The sequence below is a fragment of the Heterodontus francisci genome, chromosome 18 (genome assembly GCF_036365525.1).
Source record: "Heterodontus francisci isolate sHetFra1 chromosome 18, sHetFra1.hap1, whole genome shotgun sequence".
NCBI lineage: Eukaryota > Metazoa > Chordata > Chondrichthyes > Heterodontiformes > Heterodontidae > Heterodontus > Heterodontus francisci.
Genome location: NC_090388.1, coordinates 40,718,421 through 40,739,645, shown reverse-complemented (window position 1 = coordinate 40,739,645; position 21,225 = coordinate 40,718,421). Strand labels below are relative to the sequence as shown.

Below are 21,225 nucleotides of genomic sequence, written 5' to 3'. Positions count from 1 at the left end.
ATTTGTGATAAAAATGTTCTTACAAATACATTGTAATGGGATATACATCAGTTAATTGGAAATCAACAAGGGACAATAAACTTGTTTGAAATACTTGGTACTTGCAAATTAAAATGAAAAGGCTAAATTGTTAAGAGGTCAGGAAATGCAACGGCTCAGGTGAATAAAAGTTGACTAGATGAAAGCATTAAAAAATGCCAATAGGTGAAAGGAAGGTGCAATAAAACCTGATTATATAAACCACCTATAATTTACTTCCTTATGATTACATTAAATACTCCAAAAACATACTAAAATAATAGGAATTTGTTTAAAAAATGATGCAAAATCTTATTCAAATTAGATTCCAGTTTAAAACTCAGAAATATTATTCACTACAAGAGTATTGAATGTGGATTAGTCAAATCACTGCTACAGATCATCTTAGGTAGTTGTCCTGAAGTGAAATAGGAAAGATACTTACCAATGAATCAAAAACCTTCAATCCGTATTTTTGTGGATTTTCATCCAAAATTCCAAATAATGCATCCAATGTATCTTGCAAAAACTACAAAAGGAATTCAAGTGAGTACTTAGGATCACTGGTCTTCCCAACAAATCAAAAGCCATTTGACATAATATGCTGGGGAAATATCAAATTCCAACAATGCTTACTACCTTGACTATTTCTGCACCATCTATATCTTTGAATTTTGAGAGGATGTCACATATCCTTTCTGGGTGGGCTCTCCATTTCAGAAAATCTAGTAGGTCTCCTAAAAAGTAGAATATGTTAAAATGCAAATAAATATTTTTAAAAGTTGAACATTGAAACAATATAATTATTTCAGTCCTATATGGTACAAGTGCAACAGTTGATATTCAAACTTTGGTTTTGCCTTTCAAAGAAGAAAAAGACAGACTTGCATTTATATGGCGGTTTTCATGACCACTGGACATCTCAAAGTGCTTTACAGCTAATTAAGTACTTTAAGTAAGGGTTAGGTAATTAATTACTGTATACACAGACATACAGTTGCTGAAAACAAGCTTTTATACACAAAAAATAAAACAAAGTGCTGGAAACACTCAGCAGTTCAGGTAGCTTCAATGGAGGGAGAAAGGTGAGGCTAACACTTCAGATCTTATGATCCTTCATCAGAGTTAGAAGACAGGCATCAGATACTCATTTCACAGACCCACCTATAGCCAGAGTAAGAGGTTGTTTTTGCTTTCAAAATTCAACTCGTATTATTAAAAAATATCAAATTAGAATGAGGAAGGAAACTGTTTGACTTTTTCTTTCCCTCTGTTTCATATGTGCCAGAAATATAAACCTCTGCCTCACAGGTGTAAACAATTAACACCGACCTTTTCTAACTCTCAACAAGACACAGGTAACATAATAAATTGGCATCAAAATTCAACCTTTTTTTAAAAACCAACATTAATGAAGAAAATCATGCTTTTGCTTCCTTCTATCGCAGCTTAGTACATCCTAAAGTTTATGGAACAGAAAACAAAAACAAGTGTATAATCAGAATACTGTCAGTTTCTCTCACTCACAGAACATCTTTAAAAAACATCTAAAAAAAATGCAAAATAAATTTTTATCTAACTCAGGCTTTTAAAATTTATCCTCTTGTTTTTCAAAATTATTTGAAGAAAAACTGCCAAGTGTAAAGCCTGAGAAGTTAAAGAAAAATATCCAGCAATACAGGACTAAACAGGACTGATTCATCTTGGAAAATCTGGCACACTGCACTTGCCCAGACTGCACAATAAAACTTCAACTCACAGAGCCATAGTTCTGTGCAAAATAGTCAAGCCCAAGCTTTTAGGAGGCCACAATTTAGTAACATTATTGTAAAATATGTAATTTAAAAGACATATGTTTTTTTAAACCCTTATTTATGACATTAGACATTTTGTATACTGAAAACACATGGCCGAAAAGAGCTTCAGAATGCATTTTGAGAGATTTGTGGGAATACGGTGGGCAGATTCTATGTTGACAAGTTTATGTTGGTAAAACCCCTGGTTAATATGGGCATTGGTGTTTTTGATGGGGAAAAAATTGACAAAAACAAATCAAGTTGTAAAGACCATAAGTGCAAAATGTAAAAATAGCAAAACATACAGCAATTTGAGAAATTGGCTAGAACAGAGTATCAGAAAAGTTGTAAATAGAGCTGAACACCAGAATCATCAGCTAACACTCGCATTCCTAATGGTATGATGCAAGGAATGAAGCAGTACATGCCACACCAACTAATAGTACATGGACAATATCCAAGTATGGCCTGACAAATGGCAGGTAACATTCGCACCACTAACGTGCCAGGTAATGACCATTTCAAATTAGAGAAAGCCCAGCCATTTCCCTCAATGGCAGCACCGTCAGTGAGTCCTCAACACCATAGCTACAAACGCAGGGCAGTTGCTCAACAATCTCTCATGAATGCCTCACCTCCTGACCCTTGAAAGTTTCTCCACCACCTGCACCAAGTCAGGTGTGTGAAGAAAAATGAACCATTAAGCCTGGATGGCTTGCAGCCACAACAACTTTCAAGAAGCTCAACATCAATTAGAACAGAAAAGTCCACCTGACCTGCACCTCCTTCATTGGGCTCAATATTAAACCCTCCACCATTGTGGCTGTGGTACATACTATCTACAGGATGCATTGCAGTAATCCCACCTAAGTTGCTTTGACAGCACGTCCCACCCCTGAGCCCTCAACCAATCAGAAGGACAACAGCAGCAATGTCATGGAAAAATCATTACCTCCAAGTTCACCTCCAAACAAACACCATAATGCCATGACATATATCACCATTCCTTCATCATCACTGTGCTAATATCCAGGAATTCCCTATCCAACACCATTGTGGGAGCACCACAATAAGGACTTAATTGGTTCAATGGGAAGCTCCACCACCACCTTCTCAGACCAATAAATACAACCTTGCCAGCTTCACCAACAACCCAAGAACAAATATGATAATAACACACAGTCTGCAATGTGTCACTGTCTGAGAAAATGCCATAGCGAGCATGTTATGTAATACATACAAACTGAAGGACTTCTGCTATTTATCCATGTACTATAATTTGTGACAACTGACTAAGTCATTTCATCTGACAAGTACTAATGTAAAAGAACGTAAAGGCAGGTAAACCTTGAATCTGTTAAAATTTTAATACATCCACTCATTAATGAAAACAAGTTCAGTTCTGTAAACCACTCTGCATAACTTGGAGTTCAAAGTTCTAGAATCATCCTCGTAAGCAATGTATGAACTGTTTCCAATTTGTCAGTGGACAGTAACCGAGCCCTAAACGGAGCCGAGTCATACAACTTGAAGCAGAAAGTATATCTACTCCATTTTCCTACCATTCTGAGTGAGCTTAGTAGAACACAGAAAAGATGAGATCCAAAAAGTCTCCTTGGAAGCTTTGACTGGCTGACTGTTGCCATGGAGATTCCCTTTACAATACTGAAGTTTGAGGTAGCGAGCAGGGTCCTGAAAGTTTGTGTTTTCTTCACACTGCAAAATAGAAATTTGGGAGGTTTTTTTCAGCCTTTATCAAGTCACCATGCTAAAATAAGCATCATTATTATTGCACTGTTGTCAAACTGCATCTCTGCTGGTGGTATTTAAAGCCATGCAGACCATATATCTGCTACATGTTTGTATCCAGTTAGCAGTGATGCAGATTTTTTTGTGATTGATTATACGGATGGGTTGGGAATCTCACAATTTTAGTGTGGGAAGTACGAAGAATGTACCATTAATCATCTTGCAGTCATATTCTTGGCCACAGCTCAACACCATTGATACTAGAACACATACGCTATGAAAATATGTAGGCCATAATCCTGAAAGTTATGCTGGATTGCACCCAATGGTGCCCTTCAGCACTGAGCCGAAAGATTCTGGGACCACTGGTAGTGCACCTAATTTATGTGGAGGGGGTGGGTGCCCATACTACTCGGGAGTGTACTTACCTATCCCGTATGTCTGGAAAATCCAGCCCTGCCACCATTTAGTGCGGAAGGAAGTTGCCAGGCAAGTGAGCCACTCCTTTCAAGTTTGATCCTGTTTCCCTCTCACTGACCAATGCCTTGCCAAACACAATATGCTTGTTCAAAGACTCTATTCCAATAAGAATAAGCTCAACTTCCTCAATCTTTTCTCACAAATTAGATACCAAAGACTGACATCATTATGGGGAATAATATTTTACCTATGTGACCAATACATGCAGTGTTCTGCCTGGTGTCGAACCAGTGCCTTTTAAAGTAATATCACTTTGATTTGTTTTCTGTCCCTCTATCAGTGTAATCCAGTATCATATTTGCCTTTTTTGCTGTTGACGAGAGCAATGTGCAGTTCAACTTTGTACATAATTAGCAAATCTTGACTAACATTTTTTCTTGTAAATTCAGTGATTGGGAAATACTACAAAATGATTACATTGGAAGATCTATTTTGCCTTTATCATCACAACGGAATCTTAGCACCAAGGTGCTTGGAACCACTTAGCAATGGCTTGGCAGAGACTGATGCTTGGCAGAGACTGATACTTGGCATTGTTTATTTATTTATTTAGAGATACAGCACTGAAACAGGCCCTTCAGCCCACCGAGTCTGTGCCAACCACCCACTTATAGTAACCCTACAGTAATCCCATATTCCCTACCTACCTACCTACACTAGGGGCAATTTACAATGGCCAATTTACCTATCACCTGCAAGTCTTTGACGGTGGGAGGAAACCGGAGCACCCGGCGAAAACCCACGCGGACACAGGGAGAACTTGCAAACTCCGCACAGGCAGTACCCAGAATCGGACCCGGGTCCCTGGAGCTGTGAGGCTGCGGTGCTAACCACTGCGCCGCCCTAAAGATTTAGTGCAGTTTTACTCTGGTTACAATTACCGTGCTTATCAAATCAATTATATTCAAAGTGCAATTACCTTGTGGACCAAGAGTTCATGAATACCATCTGGCAATGTTCTGCCATCTTCTTGCATCAGTGGAACAAAGGAGAACCCAAAAAGCTTTTTTTCTGCTTTCTCTTTTGCTAATAACAGAACAAGAAATAAGGAATAGCTATTGTGAACAGTCTTCGAAGGCTGAGGTAACTGAATCACGGAACAAAAGAAAAATTAGAATTGGATCTTAACTTTCAGGTTTATTCTGAGAATAGTAAAAATGAGGAATTGTTCTGAGAGTCTATTAGGTTCCCAAACTCTGTTTTAGAAAACTCCAATGTTCTTTCCTCTCCCCTTGAGGTTGATACTAGTGTTGAAAGTGTTATTTAGCTTTTGGTCAGCTTTGTTAGTCCCCAAGGTTAAAATATAGTTGAACGAGATGGGTTTTGTGTCGATGGCCTCAATTATACTAAAGGGTGGATGCTTTATTGAGCTTTTTGATGTTGGGATAAGAGCATTAGCAGTTGCCACAAACACGAAGGCAAAACTGGAATTATCAGTTCAGAAATGTTGTTTCTGCCAATACAGGATGGCAACTAAACTCCTGTCTGTTTCCTAATATCAATGCAAAAGAATTACTCTCTTTGATGGAATGTTCTTCAAGTGTAAAAGAATGCCCCTCATTATAGACATTGTGACATTATGATGTCCAATATAGCTACAGCAGAAACCATTCCCTGATTAGTAACAAAAGAAAATGTCATTTTAATTCAATGCACTAATGATCTAGAGTGAAAAAAAACCTGTCAACCATTTTGCTTCCACATGGCGAGGAGAACAGCATCACCTATTTGTGATTGAAAATATCGCCAGCTGCACTATCAGCTTCAGGTCTGGCATTCTTTATGAAATCAGCACATCCTTAAATCATGGGATGCAACTCTAATTTAGATTTGGAGACAAAAAATTAGGTATTCAAAAGTAGAATTTGTATTTCTCCCAAGTGACAAACAGATTACTCCCCCTCCCTAAAATATCATGCAAATGAGATGTGGAATCATCACTACACAGGCAGGGATTGAATGCAGCAATCTTTCTCAATGCAAAACAAAATCTGTGTCAACAGAGATGGGAAAAAGAGTTGCACATCGATATTGCATTTAAAAAAAAATTACGACCTACATTTTTGCCTACAATTTATGAACAACAGTCATTTAGCCTTCACCAGCCTTAATGACAAGGAGATTTGTAGGAAGGCAGAGCCCACGTAAACAAAGTGACATTTTGTCTGCAGCTTTTCATTTTAAAGGGGCAGTCTAATCTGATTAAGAAGGGGAAAATAGAGTAAAAGAGCAAGCTTGCGGGGAACATAAAAACTGACTGTAAAAGTTTCTATAGCTATGTGAAGAGAAAAAGATTAGTGAAGACAAATGTAGGTCCCTTACAGTTAGAAACAGGGGAATTTATTATGGGGAACAAAGAAATGGCTGACCAACTAAATGCATACTTTGGTTCTGTCTTCACAAAGGAGGACACAAATAACATAACAGAAATGTTGGGAAACACATGGTTTAGTGAGAGAGAGGAACTGAAGGAAATCAGTATGAGTCGAGAAATGGTGTTGGGGAAATTGATGGGATTGAAGGCTGATAAATCCCCAGGGCCTGATGGTCTGCATCCCAGAGTACTTAAGGAAGTGGCCCGAGAAATAGTGGATGCATTGGTGGTCATCTTCCAAGATTCTGTAGACTCTGGAACAGTTCCTACAGATTGGAGGACAGCTAATGTAACTCCACTAGTTTAAAAGGGAGGTAGAGAGAAAACAGGGAATTATAGACCAGTCAGCCTGACGCCAGTAGTGGGGAAAATTCGAGAGTCCATTATCAAAGATTTTATAGTTCAGCACTTGGAGAACAGTGGTAGAATCGGACAGAGTCAGCATGGACTTACGAAAGGTAAATCATGCTTGACAAATCTACTAGAATTCTTCGAGGATGTAACTAGTAGAGCTGATGAGGGAGAGCCAGTGGATGTGGTTTATTTGGACTTTCAGAAGGCTTTCAACAAAGTCCCACATAAGAGATTAGCCTGTAAAATGAAAGCGCATGGGACTGGGGGTAGTGTATTGCGATGGATAGAAAATTGGTTGGCAGACAGGAAGCAAAGAGTAGGGATAAATGGGTCTTTTTCCGAATGGCAGGTAGTGACTAGTGGGGTACCACAGGGATCGGTGCTAGGACTGTAGCTATTCAAAATATATATTAATGATTTAGATGAGGCAACTAAATGTAATATCTCCAAATTTGCAGATGACACAAAACTGGATGGGGGGGCGAGTTGTGAGGAGGATGCAGAGAGGCTTCAGGGTGATTTGGAGAAGTTGAGTGAGTGGGCAAATGCATGGCAGATGCAGTATAATGTGGATCAATGTGAGGTTATCCACTTTGGTAGCAAAAATGGGAGGGCAGATTATTATCTGTACGGCTATAAACAGAGAGGGGAATATGCAGCGAGACCTCGGTGTTCTCGTACACCAGTCACTGAAGGTAAGCATGCAGGTCCAACAGGCGGTAAAAAAGGCAAATAGTATGTTGGCCTTCATAGCGAGAGGATTCAAGTACAGGAGCAGGGATGTCTTGCTGCAGTTATACAGGGCCTTGGTGAGGCCACACCTGGAATATTGTGTGCAGTTTTGGTCTCCTTATCTGAGGAAGGATGTTCTTGCTGTAGAGGGAGTGCAACGAAGGTTTACCAGACTGATTCCTGGGATGGTGAGACTGACGTATGAGGAGAGATTGAATCAGTAAGGATTATATTTGCTGGAGTTCAGAAGACTGAGCGGGGATCTCATGGAACCCTATAAAATTCTAACAGGATTTGATAGGGTAGATGCAGGAAGGATGGTCCCGATGGTGGAGGAGTCCAGAACCAGGGGTCATAGTCTAAGGATACGGGGTAAACCATTCAGGTCTGAGATGAGGAGAAATTTCTTCATCCAGAGAGTGGTAAACCTATGGAATTAGCTACCACAGAAAGCAGTTAAGGCCAAAACATTGTATGTTTCCAAGAAGGAGTTAGATATAGCTCTTGGGTTTAAAGGGATCAAAGGATATGAGGCGAAAGCAGGAACAGCTTACGGAGTTGGATGATCAGCCATGATCAAAATGAATGGCGGAGCAGGCTTGAAGGGCCGAATGGCCTACTCCTGCTTTCTACGTTTCTATGTTTCAATTCAAAATGGTAAAATTTGTATATTTGAGAATTAACCCAAAATAACCCAATGGGCTCACTAGGTCTAGAATTCAGAGCTTCTCATTCATGCTGTCCATTATTCTACATTTATTCTTTAAGGTGTTATATGACCATGTTACTTAATCATGTCACACTCTGATTTCCGTTGGGACAAGTATTAGTAAACTTGAATTCATTAACAGGAATACAAAACAATCTTCCAAACATTAATCTCTTCTGCATGTTTTAATAGTTACACTGGACTGTTTTGACAAAAGCTGGAAAGGGACCTACGTGCTAGATGCTGTGAATTTGCGACACATCTGACAAATTGGATAGTAAAGAACATGTGTAGCGATCTATCATAAAAGCATAATCAGTTTGAATTAATTCCTCAGCAGGTTGGCTACATTAAATCTGACAAACTTTTCTCATTTATACTTGCAGTTCAGACAAGATTGTAGTAATTAGTTATTCAAATAGGACTTTCAGTGCATAAGTAGATGATGTAATGATGCTTACTGGAACAGTGCCTAAATTCCAGACGGACATGTGCGCCCCTAAATTTATCCACAGGAATAGGAAGCTTCAGCAGCTCAGCCCATCTGGGACTATTGTTGTGATAAAGCACAAAGGAATGGTGCTCACTCACTGGAGTTTCTCCAGATCCCAGTGAAATGCAGTCCTGTAACAAGGAGGAAAACAGTTCTGAAGGTCAAGGAATTACAATGCTTTTACTTATCAGCACAAAAGAAATCAGAACCGAATCTAATAAACTGTAACAGAATTCAGAGTATAAAACAGTTATATTGATTGAAAACTGATCGTAGAAAGCATCTGATTAGACAGATATGAAACAAGTTCTTCCAAGTATTTTAGTCAAATAGAAAAAGACTTCAAATTTTATTAGTATCCATTTATTGTTAACCTTTTTAATTTAAGCAGCATCATACAAAAGAGATCACATCCATCAAAAATGCACAGGCAGTCTTTATAGAGCATGAGTTGAGAAACATACATTATTTAAAACAGGTCGAAGTTGGTACAATAGCCTGAGAGAATTTAACCTCTACTCTAGATTTAATAATGAGTAATGAGCCTGAATTAGTCAATTATCTAACAGTATGGAATGCCTAGCTAACAGTGACCATAATATGACAGAATTCAATATTAGACTTGAGAGAGAAAGGGCAAGTCGTGAATCAACCTTTCAAATTTAGGGAAGGATCACATTGGAAGGATGAGGCAGAAATTGATGACATTAGATGAAGCAGAGCCACTAATAAGACAATGGATGGATAGTGGCAGGTGTTCAACAAAGCGTTTGGTATTATATAAAACCTGTACATACCCCATAAGGACTAGAGCTCTACTTGTGTAATTAAACAACCTTGGTCAACAAAGAAAGTGGGGAAAAAAACTAAAGGAAAAGGCTTATAGGAAGGCAAAGAATAGTAGAGATCCCGCAGACTAAGATATTACGAACAGCAAAGGCAGACAAAGAAAGTGGTAAGTGACGCAAAAGGTGAATACAAGAAAAAGCTTGCAAGGGATAGCAAGGACAACACGAAAGGTTTTTACAAATATATTAAGAGAAAAAGGGTGACTAAAAGTAAAGTGAACCCCCTAGTCAAAGACGCAGGTGATACTGTAATTGGAAATCAGAAACCTACTACAGAGCTACTTTGTATCGATCTTTACAATAGAGGATGAGGATAAAATCCCAGAGATACAAGGAAAACTGAAAGTAAATCAAGGGACAAACTAGACAAATAAGTAAAAACATGGTGATGGAGAAACTCATTATTAAGAATAGACAAATGGCCAGGATCAAATGGTTTCCACCTCAAGGTATTAAAAGTAGGTGAGGAAATTGTTGATGCATTAGTCATGATCTTCCAAAACACTCTCGATTCAGGAATTGTGCCCTTGGATTGGAAAATTGCCAACGGCGCTCCACTATTTAAGAAGGGTAAGAGATTTGAACAAGGAAATAATAGGCCTATTAGTCTAATGTCTGTTGTGCGGAAATTACTAGTAACTATTATTAGGGAAAGAGTGACTCAACATGTAGACAAATATGAGTTGATCAGAGTCAGCATGGATTAGTAAAGTGTACGTTACGTTGAATGAGCCTAGTTGAGTTTTATGAGGAGGTAACTAATGTGGTAAATAAGGGAATATCTATGAATTTTATTTATATGGACTTCCAGCAGGAATTTGACAAGATTCCACCTAAGAGGTTGTGAACAAAAATGACAACACATGGAATTGGAGACAACCTATTGGCTTGGATAGGGAATTGGTTAGGTGGTAGGAGGCAGAGCATATCCTAAACAGACAGAAAGACTAATGAGGAAGTGCTGGAAATGCTTGGAGAAAACAGGAAATTAGTGCCCAACATCAAAGAGAGAAAGATACAATATTACTGTCACATCATTAGAACAGAAGGTAGATAGAGACCATTATTGGAAGGAAAGATCAAGGGGAAACATAGAAGACAGAAGCAGAAGAGAAAATGGATGACGGATATAATGGACTGGAGGCAGTTGACCTATGCGGAATGTGTAAGAGCAGCACAGGACAGAAAAAAGTGGAGCTCCATGGCAGTCAAACTTCTGGGAAGAAGATGACACCAATAAATGAATAGAGACAGAGAGTAGGGATAATGTGTGTATACTCACATTGGCAGGATGTGACTAGTGGTGGCAGTGAATAGTTTAGATGAATGCAAAGAATTACTGACAGACTAAGTGATCAGGAAAAACAAATGGATTTAATTTGCAAAATGCACTTTGGACATAGGAAAGTTAGATCAGAGTATTTTCTAAATGGTGAAAAGCTAGGAATTGTGGATGATCATAGAGAGTTAGGAATCCAAGTACAGAAATCACGAAACACCAGTGGACAGCTACAAAAAAATAATTTGAAAGGCCAATGGAATGTTGGTCTTTTTCTCAAGAGGGCTGATATACAAAGGGGTGGAAGTTACAACACAGATGTCGAGAGCTTCAGTTAGATGCCATCTAGAATGCTGCATTTAATCCGAGGCAACACACCTCAGGAGGGATATAATAGCCTTGATGGAATGCAGTGTAGATTCAGCCGAATGACACAAACACTAAAAAGGTTGAATTATGGGGATAGGTTGCAAAGACTAGGGGGGGAATTTTATTCTCTCCCCCGTGGCGAGTTTGGAGGTGGTGAGAGCATATAATCGGGTGGGGCTGTGGAGGTTGGAGGTGGGGGGTGCGGGAGAGCCCTGCCTCAGCTGAAATTAAGTCTGGGACAGGAAGGTCTGTGAATGGCCTCATCCCGCTGCACTTAGCCAAGCGGCGGGCGGCCCTGTCACTGCATGAGAAGCATGGCAGGAAAAATCGTGTGGGGTGCTTGCTGGCTCTGGTTGGTGGGGGGGTGGGGTGGTGGGGGGGTGGTGTCTCGTTAAAAGGCACAGTGCCTGAACGAGGGACTCGACATCGACAACCCTCCTACACCCCAATCCCCCCATGAACCTCATCCTGCAAGACCCCTCCCGCCCTGACCTACCTGTGGCCTGGGTCCAGTGGCGCTTCTGGGCCTTGGGTGGGTTCTCCACCAGCACAGCAGCTACCCTCTCCGCAGTGGCGCTGCTCAGTTAGAGAGTTGCTGGCCTCTGATTGGCCGGCAGCTCTCATAGGGCAGGACTTCCTTCACCGGGGTGCTTGATCCTGTGGAAGGTCTGCCGCTGTCCAGTTAAGTGCCTAATTTGCAAGTGGTTCGGCGGGCCTCCCACAGAAGAGCAACGTGGGGTTCTCGGCGTCACATTTGCCAGATGTTGAGACCCTCGTCGCAAGGATACAATCCTCACGTAGGATTGCATTCCCTTAAATAGGAAGATTAAGGGGTGATATAATTGAGGTATTTAAGAAGATTAAAATAGTCGACAGGATAGAGAGAAACTATTTCTTCTGGTGGTAGAGTGCAGAACAAAGGGGCATAACCTTAAAGTTAGAGCCAGGGCATTCAGGGTGATGTCAGAAAGCACTTCCTCACAGAAAGGGTAATAGAAATCTGGAATTCACTCCTGCAAAACACTGTTGAGGCTAGGTCAACTGAAAATTTTAAAACTGAGATTGATAGATTTTCGTTAGGCAAGGGTATTAAGCGCTATGGAACCATGACAGGTAGATGGAGTTAAGATACAGATCAGTCATGATCTAATTGAATAGCTGAATGGACTCAAGGGGCTGAATGGCCTATTCTTGTTCCTATGTTCTTATTTCTTTCTTGCTCCCTCCTTTCAGAAGCACCTGGATTCTTCTGCTAGATATGATGGAGAACAGGAAGCCATTGTGAAACAAAGAAAGCCCCCCATTCCAGGGCACAATACGTAGTGGTGCCTTGGTCCGCTTGTCCATAGATCACTGAAGGCAGCAGCATAGGTAGATAAGGTGGTTAGGAAGGCATAGGGGATACTTGTCTTTATTAGCTGAGGCATAGAACATAAGACCAGGGAGGTTATGATGGAGCTGTATAAAACGCAAGTTGGGCCACAGCTGGAGTACTGTGTACAGTTCTGGTTGCCACATTATAGGAAGGATGTGATTGCACTGGAGAGGGTGCAGAGGAGATTCAGCAGGATGTTGCCTGGACTGGAGCATTTCAGCTATGAACAGAGACTGAAAAAGCTAGGGTTGTTTTCCTTCGAGCAGAGAAGGCTGAGGGGGGACCTGATTGAGGTATACAAAATTATGAGGGGCATTGATAGAGTAGATAGGAAGAAACTTTTTCCCTTACCGGGAGTGCCAATAACCAGGGGGCATAGATTTAAGGTAAGGGGCAGGAGATTTAGAGGGGATTTGAGGAAAATGTTTTCACCCAGAGGGTGGTTGGAATCTTGAACATACTGCCTGAAAGGGTGGTAGAGGCAGGAACCCTCACAACATTTAATTAGCATTTAGATGAGCACATGAAATGCCATAGCATACAAGGCTATGGGCAAAGTTCTGGAAAATGGGGCCGAAGGGCCCGCTTCTGTGCTGTATAACTATGACTCTAATATACTTGTCAGCATGACACAAACACTTTTCTCCCCCAAAATGCAGACGCTTGTGGCAGGGCTTTCGTGGTAAAATATTGTACTTAAATTATAAAAATATGAACACTATAGATTAAGAAAAAAATCTTTATTTACCTTTAGGACCTGCCCCTCATTATCTAAAACATACATTGTAACATCCACATTCCTGGCCACACTCTTGCCTCCTTTCTCATATTCCCCTCTCTCCAGTGTTACATACAAGTCATTTCTGATGTCACCTGAGTAAACAATAGAAAATATGCAATATTAATACACTTTATTAAGAGGTTCATTAAAAATTAAAAGATTTCTGTAAAAAAAATATGTTGAATAAACTCCCCTTTATTTTCAAACCTGTACCTGGGACACTCTGAACCATGCATCGACAGTGGCTGAGAGGCAGGCAGTTAACCTGCTCCCATATTGTGTTAAGGTAGGGTTTAAATATCACTGGGATAACCCTTCCTCCAATTTTCTCTCTTGTCCCCAGTGATGAAGCTCTTGGATTAAATGTAGCACTTCATTCTGGGGCTGGGATCGGGAACTCAGTGATGGGGTGGGGAAAATCAAATGCATCTCCTAAGACCAAGATGTCATCCTTAAAGTAGTTTCATTACATACATGGAATTGAAAAGAATTACATTTGAGACTGAAATGTAACTGTGATAAACAGTTATGAATAAGTATTAGATACATTGAAAAACTGCATGTTACTAAAACACATCGTGAGCATTGTAGCTCCAGCCCAGTGTCTCCTAAATGCAGTAAACCTACGCAAAGGAAAAATGTGCAGGGCTATGGGGAAAGAGCAAGAAAGTGGGACTAATTGATCGTTTTCTGAAAGCTGGCACAGTCTTGTGGGGCTAAATGACTTCCTTTTGTGCTGTATGATTCTACACATTAACCTAGGTTACAGCTGCAGATACAGAGTCTTTGATACTCCCTTAAAGAGGATATTCTGTGTGTGTGACTCAGTAGGGTATTCTATTGTATAGAACCATACAAGTTTATAGCAAAGAGGGAGGACAATCATTCCATGTTGCAAGCGATCCAGAAATAATTCATTGCATTGTGCTCTCGTCATAGCCTTGCATCTTTTTCTGCTTCAAATATGAACCCAATTTTCACTTAAATAAAACTATCCTCTCTGTCTCACCACTCCATGTGACAAAACATTTCATGCTTTAATGGTTGGCTGGAGAAATTTCTCCCAACGTCTCTCCTCACTCTCAATTTTAAATTGATGACCCCACATCAACAACGTTTCACCTTGGAAACAGTATTTCATTATTCACTCCATCAAAACTCTCTATAAATTTATAAACCACTATAACATCTGCCTTTAGCCTTCCCTGTTCCAGTGAAAATAGCCCCAGTATCTCAAGGTTCTCTTCGTAACTGCAGATTCACATGCCTGGCATCATCCCAGTCAATCAATGCTGAATGTTCTCGAAGGCTTTAATGTCCTTTCTAATGCGGTGCCCAAAGTTGCACACAATGGGCTAGATTTAGTGGAGCCAGCGGGGCGTTCGGCACCGGGCAGAAAAGGTGGTGGGAATATCGCCTTGGCCATTTGGAGCCCACTCTCACCCTAGCCCTTTTTAATGGCACTCAGGCGATCAACTCCCCGGCATCGGGATCCCCATCCCTTTAAAGAGGGGGATCCCTTCTCCAAGAGCTGCCTGTCAGTAAGTACCATCAGCAGTGCCACAGGGAACAGTGGCCACTGCTGGTAATAGAGGAGATCTATAAACCAGGCTCAGTGCTGGAGCCCCGAACCTCAGGTAAGTGAGGCGAGGTCACCGGAGTCAGTCTGGCAGACCCCAGCAATGCGGGGAGGGAGGGTGGGCAGTGAGTGTGGTGGGGAGTGCTTAGGGAGGTGGGTTGTTTTCCGCAGGGTGGGGGGGGGGGGGGGGTCCTCTGTGGGCCACAGATTGACCATGGAGAAGGGCCCTTCACCCCCAGGGAGGTTGCCTCATTTTACTGGCCACGCCCCCACTGCCACAGCTGGCCTATCCAGCGGAGATGGGAAGAGGCCCTTAATGGGCGAATAATAGGCCTCTTAAAGGCCTCAATTTGGCAGTGGGTGGGAAGGCCCAGGGAAGGCCTTTCCCGCCCCCAATTTAATTGCAGTGTAATGGGAAGGCGACGGGCAGTCCATCCCCCGCCACCTACAATGGGTCCCCCTGCCTCCTAGCCCATCTCTGGAGTACCCATTAAATGCATCCCAATGTTCTAATTCTGACCTGAGCAATATTTTGTATAAATTCATAATTACTACTTCACTATACTCTTTACTCTTACTAATAAAGCCCCAAATTTCCAATGGCATTTTTAATGCCTTTATCTATTTGCATTCCGATCCTCTAGTCATCTGCACCCTTCAGTGTCTTTTCATTAATTGCATCACATCAGTTACGTAAGACTTTAATTCCTAGAACTAAATCAAGTAATGCTTCTTCCCTTAGAAACAAAACCATCTTGGAAGCAGTCCTGGATGTGTTCTAAAAAGCAATCCCCACTTTAGCTATCACACTCCTCACTGGACAATTTTCTATTAGAATTCACTTGACTGCAATCAGGAGTAGGATCCTGCTGATTTTTCCTCCTCTAAAGCTTGGAGTGTTGAAGTGCATTGCAGCAGTATTGTTGCTGTCTCGATGAAATCATTAACTCAACTCAAAGCCCCAAACCTTCCTGCTTTGTATGTGCCGCATAATGCAATTTATTTACCCATTGAGCTTTGAATGAATCTGAATATTTAATTTGCTGTTATACTGCAAAAATATAAGGATAGCATTATAGAAGAGAGGAGCAGTTTCAAAGCACTCCCACACACAAAGTATGTCCCAATTCTGTATTTATGTAAAACTACAGACACAGTTGTCATGATAAGAGAGGCCCCTGCCCTCTACTGGTGGAAGTTGTTACCTCATGATGAATGAATGAATAAACATCCTGTTTGTGTGCATCAGCTATCTTCAGGTCAATTTAGTTCCACATTAGGAATACAGTTAAACATTGAAATACCTCTACTAGAGCAGGTCATGTTCATTTTTAAAAAAATCTGTTATCACTCTTCTAAGGAGACGTTCAGCCAGTTGGCAACTATTCTAGTGATGAAGCCAGTCAATGAGTACCTGCAAGAAAGCCCTACAGATTGACATCCAAGATCATTCTGGTTGCCAGTCAAGAGGCATTGTAATCAATAATACTTAATAATGGCCCAATAACTGCAGTACTAGATGGCATTAAATTTTGACAGCTTATGTTCCTCATGATTTACATCCTGGACTCAATTGATGATTGACCTGGTCATCAATGTGACTGCATTAGCAACTGATGCTCAATATCTGAAATGGAAGCTCTCTATAAGATGGAGAAAATTTGAATGCAGAAATATGTCCTACCACATAATTGATTTTCTTTTCAGTTTATTTTCAGAATATCTCATTGGGAATACTTTGCTTTGGAAGTTTTCTCCCACTGCTGGAATTGACTCCTTAAGGGAGGAATCTTATGGTCTGAAGAGCGTGAGTTGGGACCATTTCCTGGTCCCTACCCTGCACTGGCTGTCAGTGTGCCCACCTGGGAGAGCTTCCCAGAGGGTCCAAATTAAGAGGCCATTTCCGGGACACAGTCCAATTAAGGAAGGAGGGTGGCTTCCTGTTCCTGAGGCTGCGTGCAATCAGAGGGCCTGCAGCCTTGTAACGATGACAGTGCCACCACTAGAGGTGGGTGCTGCAACTGCAGGAGGGGAAACGTGAGGGTGCTGCCATCTTGAAGTGCCGTCTGAAGAGGTATTAAATTTAATAAGTAACAGTGGACACAGCTGCCAGGCCACCCCTATGGAAGGAAAACCCTCCACTTGATGGCTGGCAGTCGCAGCTGTGGCCAGCTGATGGCCACGGCTCCAGTAGGGGAGATGAACATAAAAGGCCGCGCAGGCTTCCCTGGCCAGTTGCTGGCAAGCCACCTTCAGCCACCTGCCGGGCTTGGTCCTCAGTGGAAGATCCTGGCAGCATACCCAGTCAGCCCATATATGGCATTTATGCAAATGGACTATCTGCCACTGTCAGGTGGGTAGCCTCTGCTGGTCGTGACCCGCCTCAGGGAAGATTGCCCAGAGGGACGCATTGGACCCACTGACCTGAAGATAATATATCTGCATTTCCTCCTGGTCCCACCTTCAAGCCCACCCCCATGGGAATGGGAAGATTCCGCCCCAAATGTCCTCAGAACAAAATGAAACATTTTACTTTTTTTGTTAAATGCCTAAATGGGTGTGGAAATGTTGCTGTAATCTTGAAAAGATTAAAAACAGCATATGTCTCCCCCACTGTTTTAGCTTGCTATTCCTAATGCAGAAAGTACTCACAAGACAAATTTCCTAACCTCAGTCTAATATCAGGAAATGCCAATTTTACTGCAATACAGGCTACAAAGACTGAGTTATCTGCACACAGCCTCTAGCAACAGCAGCACAGTCCAACAACAGGGGTGGAAAGTACTAGTCACCAATGAGCCAGAGGCAAATTGCCATTTTTCATATGAGATACCAAGCCAAGGCCCTATCTGCTTGGTCAGATGGATGTAAAAGATCCCATGAACTAATCAAAGAAGTGCAGGGAGTTCTCCTCGTCTGCTGAATTTGAAAGCAAGTCAACTAAGCATTAAAAATGTTTTCAAGTGTTTCATGTTTTTTTCTGCATTCTTATTTCACCTAATCCTTCACATCCTCTTGCAGCTTTCCCTGACCCAGCTACTGTTTTGTACCATTTTAAAGATTTATTTCTTGTGGCTAAATTCCAACCAAGTTAATTTAGGCAAATATATTTTCAAAACGTCTCACTAACTAAGCAGCAAATAACTATTGTTAACATTATTGCGGTACACTGTCCAAGTAGAGAAACAAAATACTAAACCATATGTGAGCTACCTTTCAGATTATCTGCAGTCATATTGGACTAAGATTGTATTCAACACTATTACATCTTGACATTGGGTTAAGAAATTAACTTTCCTTACCCTTTTCTGATGGAAGTGGTAAGGAAAATGAACTGTAGCATTATACATACAGAATTTATAAAATTTTAATATCAGATCATACCAGTTCTGTTAAAAAAGTGCTAAAATATTTGTGAAGTCAAATGACTATAATACATAAAGCAATGAAATAGACTAACATAACATGAAGAAACAAAGGATACAGCAGCTAACATATATATAAAATACATGTTGCCCCTTGCTAATAAACTAAAAATGCATTCTTTCCTTAAAACCTACATTTCCGAGGTACTGACAGATCTAGCACATCAGGGGAGGGCAATTTGTAATGAAGCAACTAAAAATGATTTACAAATCATAATTTAAATTAAAACCTATATGAAAAATCAAAGCTGTACTGCAATGATGTTTTTAAAGCAGTATGCCTATCGCTGTGGTGAGATAAAATTTTTCCAGTGCACATCATGATGTCAGTTGAGCAGAGTCTTTCAACATTGCTTTTCAAGACTGTACCCTTGATAAAGAGCTCAGTGCCAAATACTGCTGTGATAAAATGAAGCATTCTTGTTTAATATTTAGTTTATTATTGATTTATTTAATTCTGTCATAGTACATAAAGGTAAAAGCCAACTTTAAACTACGAAGAATATTCCTGTTCATTTGTGACACCTTGCTCTGATGATATATTTACTCATTTAAATACAAACATAATTGCCTGGAATATGTGGCGGTAATAACGGCAAGGCTGTCAGCGTTTGCTGTTATTACTGTATAAAACTGACAGCAACTTCTGGTGTCTGCAGTCAAGCGTGGAAATCTGCAAGCTTCTGTCAGTGATGCCCGAATCCTCTACAGGGTGTTCTGTTGTAAGTCTTTGCAGGTGGCATCATTAGAAATCGTTATTTTCAACTATTTACACTATTCTCACTTTAAGAAGCAAAGTTAAAGTTATGCCTTGTTCAATCAGGAGTAACGGAGTGCTTAATGCTAATTAACAAGTCATAATTACTGCTCAACAACCTCTCTGGCCCTGAAAAAACTAATTTTAGAAGTGTGGATACTCATTCCATAAAAACATTGAAAAATTGCAGATTATTTATAACTTTTTTAATGAAAGTTTTTGTTCGAATATGTATATTTCTCCCTTAACCCTATGTGTATATTCCAATCTTTATTTTGCCTTCGGCACAAAGATTGAAATGTGATTTGTATTTCCTGCTTTTTACTTCTGCTTTGCTGACAATGAGAATTCTTCAATTTGATTGACTGATGAGCCTGTCTGCCCTTTAGCTGAATGGCACAGATTCCCCTGCAGAAGGTGCCAAATTAAAACGGACATTGAAATGAGGATATCGATGCTCAAGAGCCTTCTAAATCTTTGTAGGCACATTTTGTCGAGGTCAGTGGTGAGTGCTGCTCCTTCACTGCTGACCTCAAAGTCTGGACCATTACGCAATTTGTTCAAATATATGTTTGGTAGCTCCTTTTGAATTTGAGAGATAGTTATTTAAATTCACAAAACCAATTAAGGTTTCAAAGTATTTATCATCTGGTCTTTTTCTGTCTGTTAGGTGGAACTGAAAGGAAAAATTGGGCGGGTGCATAATGGGCTGCAGATCAAATAACTTCATAGTTGGCGAGAAAGAGAAACAAAAATAACCACGACACATTGGCGCAGTGGTTAGCACCGCAGCCTCACAGCTTCAGGGACCCGGGTTCGATTCCGGGTACTGCCTGTGTGGAGTTTGCAAGTTCTCCCTGTGTCTGCATGGGTTTTCTCCGGGTGCTCCGGTTTCCTCCCACAAGCCAAAAGACTTGCAGGTTGATAGGTAAATTGGCCATTATAAATTGTCACTAGTATAGGTAGGTGGTAGGGAAATATAGGGACAGGTGGGGATGTTTGGTAGGAATATGGGATTAGTGTAGGATTAGTATAAATGGGTGGTTGATGGTCGGCACAGACTCGGTGGGCCGAAGGGCCTGTTTCAGTGCTGTATCTCTAATCATAATCATAATCACATAAAAAATAATTAAGTACAGTTTAGGACAAGTTACAACCTATTATTTTTCCATGAGAATCTAGTAAAACTTGACTACTGCAAAAAAGTATACATTCTTAATGTTAGTGTATTTGTTCTATTATTGTTTAATACAATTATTTGGCAAATTCATCACTCCACCATTGGCAGTTATGCCTTTAGTGCTTTAAGCTCTGGAATTCTCTTAACCTCTCCAACTCATTCTCCTTCTTTAAAACACTCCTCAAAGTCGACCTCTTCCACCAAGCTTTTGGTCATCGGTCCTAATGTCTCCTTATGTGGCTCAGTGTCCAATTTTGTTTTATCATGCTCTTGTGAAGCACTTTCTGATGTTTTACTACATTAAAAGCACTATATAAATGCAGGCTCTTGTTGTTAAAGCCTATAATAAGGTCTAGTGTAGTGGTTTCTGCTGCCTTCCAATGACAAGAAAGATCCCATGAAGACACAAGATAGGACCAGTAACTAAGGTAATCTGTTCAAAGAAAAAAGTCCTCTGTTTGCTTTTTAGGTACACTGCAATATTTGGCAAATGAAAACAGCTTCTGGGATGGAGGGATCTGGAGCCTACCCACTGGCATAGTCTGAAGCACATAAGCCAAAAATATCTGGAATGAAAAACAGGGATATAAAGCCCCCCACCCCGCCTCAAAACTGTAATAGTAGCTTCAGATTATTTGGGAGTGATGTACTGATTTATTCGCAACATTTCCATTCCAGCAGTTAAAGAAAAAGACTGTTGACAGATGGGACAACTGGGCCACCATTCCCCTAACTTCCACAGCCAGAATAAATAAAAGGTACAGATAAAACTAAGCTCATTCAAGAAGCATGACACACAAAGATAAAAATAGGTTTCACTGGAGTTTCTGCAATAAAATTCAATGTTTGGTCCTCAATGGGTTGGAAGCACGAGACAGATGGAGAAGTTATGACTTCCTTTGAGGAAAATTAGGTCTCCAATAGATA

The 21,225-nt window shown here is 40.6% G+C and overlaps 1 protein-coding gene across 4 annotated transcripts in view; it reads right to left on the bottom strand.

Moving 5' to 3' along the window:
* The window catches only part of LOC137379568 (dedicator of cytokinesis protein 4-like), a 545,491-nt gene that overhangs the window by 281,898 nt on the left and 242,368 nt on the right, over nt 1–21,225 (bottom strand). For all 4 annotated transcript variants that reach the window (XM_068050580.1, XM_068050582.1, XM_068050581.1 and 1 more), the window contains exons 14-19: nt 13,325–13,449; nt 8,674–8,836; nt 4,963–5,069; nt 3,377–3,530; nt 658–755; nt 464–547 (exon numbers count right to left, since the gene is read on the bottom strand). In XM_068050580.1, the coding sequence (XP_067906681.1) occupies nt 464–547; nt 658–755; nt 3,377–3,530; nt 4,963–5,069; nt 8,674–8,836; nt 13,325–13,449 (731 nt within the window). The remainder of the gene's footprint in view (nt 1–463; nt 548–657; nt 756–3,376; nt 3,531–4,962; nt 5,070–8,673; nt 8,837–13,324; nt 13,450–21,225) is intronic.